General features: G+C 26.3%; 1 protein-coding gene across 1 annotated transcript; it reads right to left on the reverse strand.

The window, feature by feature from the left end:
* Positions 1-1,255: 1,255 nt before the first annotated feature.
* LOC107030878 (ethylene-responsive transcription factor ERF098-like) lies at positions 1,256-1,879 on the reverse strand. Its single transcript, XM_015232099.2, has one exon. The coding sequence runs from the start codon at positions 1,827-1,829 to the stop codon at positions 1,374-1,376; it is 456 nt and encodes a 151-aa protein (XP_015087585.1). The 5' UTR covers positions 1,830-1,879; the 3' UTR covers positions 1,256-1,373.
* Positions 1,880-8,620: the final 6,741 nt, after the last annotated feature.

Raw genomic sequence — 8,620 nt, forward strand, 5'->3', positions numbered from 1 at the left:
TGATGAAACTTGCCTAGTTAGTTAATTAGCTTAAGTGATTAGTTAGTTACTAATTAGCTAGTTAGTTAAAGTTAGTTGTAGTTAGTTAAAAGTTAGTTAGAAGTCACATTTTCCACATTTTGATAGTTTGTTAAATTTGTTAGTTTGTTGTTCATTGTTGTGTATATATATACACACACTTTACATTGATCAAAGTGAGAAAACAGATTCAAAGAAACACCTTCTCCTTCTTCTTCTTCGTTTGCTGCTGTTAATGGCTCAACCTCCATTAACGGAGGAATGAGATTTTCCCAGCCTACATGCTGGTTTTGTCACATATAAAAAAATCAAGCATGTAAAGCAAAGACAACTGTGAGAAATTTATATCGAAAACAATGTAGAAAAGAACAATAGCAACAACAAATAATATGATAATTGAAGCCACAAAGACAATTAAATTGAACAATAAGATTGTAAGAGAGTAATCATAAAACTAATATTGATAAGGAAAACAGACAACGCTCGATTACCTACTAACCTTCTATCCAAATTTTTGATCTCCTTATCTAGGTTCATGTCCTCAGCACATGTGTTGTATAATCATCTTTTGTTTGGTACTTTTTCGGTCTACCTTTACTTCTCTTCATATCGACTAATATCTTATTCCTCCTCACTGATGCGTCTATGCATCTTTTTTCACATATTCGAATCATATCACAATCTCGCCTCTCTCTTTTTATCCATGGAAGTCAATATCATCTTATCGAAGATACCTTCATTTAACATTCAACATAACATCCTCATTATTGTTACTTTCATCTTCTGAGTTCTGAACATACATATAATTTCTTGATAGATGATTGATGATCACTTTATTAAAACTTATGCTTGATGGCACATTCTCATCTTACAATATACCAAATGCAAGATTCTATTTACTATGTACCCTTCTTTAGAAATTGAAGTTATTTCTTGCTATATTAAAATCCCTAATTTAAAATGTTTCACTTGCGACTTATACAAATTAACTTCATTGGAGATGGTTAAATGTTTATAATTATGCAGAACTTATGTAATTATAATTTAGTATTTGGGCTAATAAATTAAGGTTTCATATACAAATCTGTCATTTTAATTTCTTATTGTAGCCAATACGTTTATTTTATTTGGACACAGAGAACCACTTCCTTTTAATTAAATTAGGGGTTATCCTCTTAAATTATGATTACATATATATAAAGAAAGAAATGAGGATGATGAACATAGTAACATGAGATATAGCAAATTAGAGCAAGTTGGACATAAAATTAAAGAAATTGGAAATAACAAGACAATAAGATGGTAATTAAGTAACAAATTGATAAGACCATTAATTTCAATCAATTGGAAGCAATCTAAAACTTAGGACGTTTATTATCATGGCGATGAACTTGTGAAGCAAGAAGTTCGTCTAGAAGATTGTTATCCAAATACTCAAACTCAACCTTCTCTCCATGATCATGTCGATCATCAGAAAAAGCAGAAGCAGAAGAAGAGGACATGTTCATATTGTTCCCCATTGTAGAAGGCGCGTTATAGCTTTGTCCAACACCTAGAGGTACATTAGTGTTATTATTGATATGATAATGTCCATCATTAGGGAAGTTGAGAATGGCTTGATGACCCCTTAGAGAAAAGGCGGCTCTATCATAAGCTCTAGCCGCCTCTTCAGCTGTTTCAAAAGTACCTAACCATAGACGTGCACCATTCCTATTAGGATCACGTATCTCAGCAGCATATTTTCCCCATGGTCTTCGTCGTATGCCTCGATATTTGTTCTCTCTTCTCCCTCTTTGATCTTCGTTCTCCATCAGCTTGGTCACCCTTTCTAAGTTTTTATTAATTTTTAGGTGAATATAATGTAACGTGCTAAAGTGTGTGTGGATGTTTAAGCGTATATATATGCATGGATATGACTATTATTTATTTTATTTTCAATAAATAGATAGATGTCGTAGTCATATTTGACCAATTTTGACTTCTTCCACATAAAGGTTGGGGTTAGAGTCATGTGTGGCAACGAGGCTGATGGTGGCTTTCCTAAATTTACATGAAAGATTTGACTGGTCATAAAGCGGGTTTATATTTTGCGGGAAGGTAAAATCAAATTTAATCCATTTAAATTTAGATAAATTATTAATTCGTTTAATTTGTTTTAACTTATTTAAAATCAGATTGATATCTAATTTAAAGTGATTCACATGATGATATTGATTATATTTTTTTAAAAAAAATATTTGATACTGAAAATTTACGAAAGAATAAATAAAGTAAGTAAAATTTTGTAAAAAAATGAATGGATTGAATTATGATTAGTTTTGATCCAAGCTATATTGGATTTAATTTTGACTCATTTTGATCCTATCAAATTTGACCATACCTGCCAATTGTCAACTCCAATACTTGAGATCAATTACCCCATAAACATTAAAGTTGAAGGGAAAATGTTTAGAATTTGTACTGCAAAGTTAATTACTTTCTCTATTCATTTTTATTTATCTATTATATTATATAATATTTTTTTTATTTATCCACTTCAGCATATTTTACGATAAAGATAAAAAGAAAATTATGTTTACTTTTAACACTAAATAATCATTTCCCCAGTTCATTGAGATTATATACTAATTAATATGTGTATTATGGTAAATTCAATAATGACATGTAGATTAGTCAATGTTGCAGTAAACGTCTCAATAATAAAAGGATTTAGTCATTAATTCATAAGGTTCTGTCATCAAATTGAATCAATTATATCACTTTTTTATGTTTATAAATCAAATTAAACTAAAATAAAGTTAGTTTTTAATTTTTATTTTTATTCTCGAAATTTTCTATGTCTCGATATAAACATCTGACAACAATTTGTTTTATGTGAAATACATATAATATAAACGTCATACTATTTTACACAATTATACTTATCCAGTTCAATAACAACATTATAATAAAGACAAAAAAAAACATATAATATATTAAAAGCTTAAACTCTTAGAAGTTGAGCACTTCCTAAATTGATAAACTTTGTATGAAAAGAATTAATTAAAAATGAATACAAAGGGAAACCTTATGGGATAATTGATTGAAGTTAATATTTACAAAGTATATTATAATTAATTTTTTGTTATTAATAATAATATAATAATAATAATAAATGAAAGTTCCAAGTTTGATGATTGTCAAGTCCAATTTGGTAGTCCGCCCAGTGGGATGAAAGCCCAATATTCTTTTCAGAGATTAAAGCCAATTAGTGTTCCAACAACAAATTATTTTGAAGAATATATGAAGCTTCCAAGAACCAACAATATATCTACTTCAATTATTCAAATCTTAGTCATTAAATCGATCTGTTTTCGAGGTCTGAATCGCAATTATTAAGTGTATTTGTTATTCTTATTTTACAATCACTAAATAAGTCGAATCTATCTAAATAATTAAGAATTTGTATAAAGATGACATTTCATCGCTACTCTATCTACTTTCATCCACCATCTACGATCACCATTTCAGCCTCAACCGTCAGTCTATCACCATCATCAATCACCACCACCACCTACTTTCCACAATCACCATACTTTGCCCAACCACAACAGATCAACACCGTCAATCACCAAGATCAATTGTCATCGCCATTGGCCGTCAGTTGCATTCATCGCCACTAATCATTATTACATCCACTAATTACTATGGATAATACCATCATTAGTCGGCATAATACACCGCTAACCACCATCATCAGTAATTGTTGTCTTTAGCTATCATTATCATTCACTAATAAATATCAATTGTCACCAACAACAATTGATTAATCACTACTATCAACCATTATTGTCTTGTAAAATTTTACAATATTTTATTAATATTAGATCAAATTTAGTATTTTTTTTAAAAAAAATTTAAATTATTTTTAAGCAATTTTTTTACATATATAATTAGATGTTGAGAAAAATAGTCTAAACTATTTAGTATTCAAATCTTAATGCAACATCTTAATATTCAGATGTATGTGTTTATTTTTATATTTGTTTATATTTCGTAAAGAACTTGGAATGAAAGTGCCAAAACCCAAACCTAAAAAATATATTTCTAAATATCCATAGAGTGATACAGTGTTATATAAATAATTTAAAATAAAACTTCAAATTTAAATTGATAACATTACAAATTTGAAAGATACAAACTTAAATGACTAATACATTGCAAATCAAAATATAAACTTTCAACTTCTTGACTTTTGCACCTTTTCACCAAATTCCTAATTAATAACTTATGATTTGAGAGGCGTATGTATTTATTTGGTTCCATTTATAAGTTGAACTTTTATATTTATGATATTGCTAACTGAATCTATAAACTTACTGAAGCACAATATTTTAAAATTAGAATTGGACTTGTGCTTACATATTGTACAAGGGTCCTAACTAAGAGTTGGACCTTATACTTATGATAGACAGAAAGAATTGACTGGAAAAAAAATAAAATGATATTTATAATTTTAATACAAGACAAAATGTAATTTAATAATATAAAGGTTAAAATAAAGTTCGCAATTCTAGTTTCGTAAATTGGAAATGAGTAGTTATTAAAAACGATAAATTTGGCAATGACTAATTTTAAATTTTTCTCCAACGCTATTAATTTATTATTATTATTATTTATTATTTTTAGTCAAAACCTGCCCCACCAACCTGGTACAATCCCAGGCTGGGCCGAACACCCTTTCCCCTACCCAAGCCCATTCCATGTCCCGACCTAACATTAGCCCAAAACAAATGTGGGCCTTGTCCACATCTTAATGGGCCGGTTCGGCCCAGATGATACCCTACCTAAAAAGCCCTTAGTTAAGTTGAGCAAGATGCAACTAAAATTTATATATTCATTTATGGGAAAATCGTATGAAATAGCAAATGTTATAGCCATAGTTCAATTTATTTGTAATTCGCAGAAAACATCTCATTTTTTGTCATCTGGTTTCATATACAATCACCCATTTTCGGTATACAATTACCATTCGGTACACAAATGTACGAAATGCATTTGTGTTTGTATAAAACGAGAGAGAAGTGTATATACAAATAGAAATACATATATTTTTCGTTTTATACACTTACAATTATATAAATACAGATCTTTTTATACAAATTATAATGTATATATAAATTTATACAAAACTGAACAATTCGTATAAAATTGGATGTATCTAGCGAATTATACAAATTAAAAACTCCATAACAAACATAAAATTTGATATGGAGCACAATTATGCAAACTATAGTTATAGCATACAAATATAATTTTTAAATTTGCTATATGTAAAAGTTTGTCTTCGATTTATTTTGTTGATAAAAAAGGTTCAAGTAGCTAGACAATAATCATGCAAAATGATACATCAATATTTCTCGTTAATAGTTTGTTTCAAATTAGTTTCTTGATTTTAAGACGATGACACTATTGCTAAGAAGTCCTTAGTTAAGTTGAGCAAGGTGCACCTAATTTTTTTTTAATTTTTTTGTTTTTTGGTTGATTGAAAAGGGTTCAAGTAGATATTAATCATGCAAATTGATTTATCAACATCTTTCGTTAATAGTTTGGCTCATGTTAGTTTTTTTATTTTAAGAAACTTATTAATTATTAGGATATACTTTATTTTAGAAAATTAAGAAAGTTTTGAGAATTCCTGTTCTAATTTAAGTTTCTACATGTATTCCTGATTTATTTAACATGTTTTACATAAAATAATAAGAATATTTGTCATATGAATTTGGAGGAAAATGATTGTAGTGGTTCATGCACCATACTTTCAATTTCATCTATGGCCCTTTATCCACTTTTCATTTCACTTATTTTCAGTTATTATTATCATTGTAACGTAAATTAAATTTGTGGACCATATATACATAATTGAGGACGTTCATTATTTCTTTGTCTTTCCTCTTTGGTCATATAGTAGATTATGATTGATTTCAAATATTAATTGTTTTGACAAATTAAATTTGTTCAAAATATTTGATGTTTTGAACAATTAAGAGTCATTACTAGAGTTACTTCTTTTTGTTCTTATTATTCAACTAGGAAATTTGGCCGCGCTTCGCGCGGTCTTTAAAATAAATATTGAAGGATTACTTTTTTCAATCAATTATATAGCTCTCTTCATTTCCAAACATAATATTATCACTTTATTTTTTTTACTTATATATTAATTATGAAGATCGTTTTGAGATGACGATTGAAATGAAACTTAACAAATTTAACATCTATAATCTATTAAATGAGGGATAGTACATTATTAATCAATATGTCAAATGTCAATATATATTTTCTTAGTAATTTTTTTGTTTGGACATGTAGTTAATATGTCACTTTCTACATTTTATTGGAATATCAATGAGTTTGAATCTTTATATTACAACATATACTCCCATATACTTTTTTCTTGAGTATATAAGAATTATATTATAAATAACTGAAAAATACTAATAAAATACATATACACGTCTTATTATCCTTTTTCATATTGATATGATAAAACTCCTTTGAATATTTCGTTTTTCAATCGTTTTTGTTCCTTTTTCAAATATACAATTTAAATTTGTATGATTTTTGCATGAATCACATCTATTGATATTTTAGATTCTTTAGTTGCACCTATATCAAAGATAATTGTTATCATTTGTCAAATTTATTTTTTAAGAATGTTATCCAAAATGTTACGCTATTATTAAGTTTCAATATATTCCACCTCGAATGAGAATATGTTTTTTTTAAAAAGGGAAAAGGGTCTGATATACCCCTCAACTTTGTCATTTAGAGCTGATATACCCCTTGTTATGAAAGTGGCTCATATATACCCCTACTTGTATACAAATGGCTCATATATACCCTTTTCCTCTAACGGAAATGAAAAAATAATAATTTTAATCTGAATTTTTATTATTTTTTTCCAAAAAATATAATCCCATATGAGTAAATTTAATCCTCGTCAAACATATTTTTTTTGACTTTTTTTTGTTTCAATGACTAATTTTTAATTATTATTTTGATAATCAAATTTATTTATGTTTCACAAATATTCTTGTAAAACTTATTGTAGATGACCAAATTTTTTCTTCAAATACGAAATTAAATTACAATACGCTCAAAAAAATAGTTTAATTTTTTTCTTCTTTAAACTAAGGAATGAAAGAAAAAAACAAAANAAAAAAATAAAATAAGAATAAGAAACTCAAATAATTATAATAAAAGAAGTCAAAAAATAATTTTTGTATGAAAAAAATTAAAATATACCTTGAACTTTGATAGAAGAATCATATATACCCCTTAATAATTTTTTTTAAAAAGTTAAAAGTAATAAATATAAATTTTAAACTAATTTATTAACTTCCGTTAAATGAAGGGTATATGTGAGCCATTTTGTAATGGCAGGGGTATATGTGAGCCGTTTGTATAACGGTAAGGGCATATATGAACCACTTTTATAACGAGGGGTATATCAGCTCCAAATGAAAAAGTTGAGGGGTATATCAGACCCTTTTCCCTTTTAAAAATTATTAACTCGTTTACTATATTTTAATCTATATCTTTTATATGAAATATAAAGATAAAAGATTCATATAAACTACGTAAAAATATTTGATAGATAACAAACATCTTCACATATTATGTGTATAGAATAATAAAATTCAAAAGTTAATTAAATTGAATACTCTGATAATATGTTTCATTTCAAATATACTTCTTGCATTCTCAAATCAATGATTGCACCTCTTTCTATATAAAATTAATACACGAACACCCTAAGATATATACTCATTACTTAGTATATTAAAATAATTTAAAATTTTAATCATAATTTTGTGTTTATTTAGTCATACTCATATGAAAAGTTTTTATGTACAAAATTTTGTGTTTTATTTTTAAAAAAATATATTAAAAATCAAATCAACTTACTTAGTCATTTGTATTCATCTTTTATTTTAAATTTTCAAAAGATACATATTTAACAAAAATAAATTAATTTATCAAATGCATGAATAAATTTTTTTGGCATATATGTTTGTCCTATTTTTAAATTTCATAAAATGTATATTAAATATTTATATTCACTATTTTATTTATTTTGATCTATATTTAATTATACTTCAAAAGAGTTACAAAATATGATTTTCATAGTATATCAAATACAAGTATTTAATATTACAAAATATTTGCATGGAGCGCAATTAACATATAAGTAAACCAAAGCAAAAAGAGAACAATTTTGACTAAAAAATTTACAAAATCTTCAATTATGAGATCAATATTTTCATTAATTAGATTTTATTTTTCAATAAATTCTAATAAAACGTGAAATAAAGAATAGATAAACTAAAGTGAGTTTAAAAAAACAATAAATAAAATAACAAAAACATGATTCATCAAATTATACTATTTTTTTCAATTGTTATTTTTTATTTTGGCAAATAAATTAAATATCTTCTATCATAGTTCATATATATATATATATATATATATATATAACATTTTCCTCATCATGAGTACATCAAATGTGAATTAAAATACATTAACATTTGCCTCAAAAGGGTTGTCTTACAATACACATTTA

This window comes from Solanum pennellii, chromosome 9 (assembly GCF_001406875.1).
Source record: "Solanum pennellii chromosome 9, SPENNV200".
Lineage (NCBI taxonomy): Eukaryota > Viridiplantae > Streptophyta > Magnoliopsida > Solanales > Solanaceae > Solanum > Solanum pennellii.

Coding starts and splice junctions, on each gene's coding strand:
- LOC107030878 (XM_015232099.2), bottom strand. CDS start 1,829: ATGGAGAACGAAGATCAAAGAGGGAGAAGAGAGAACAAATATCGAGGC.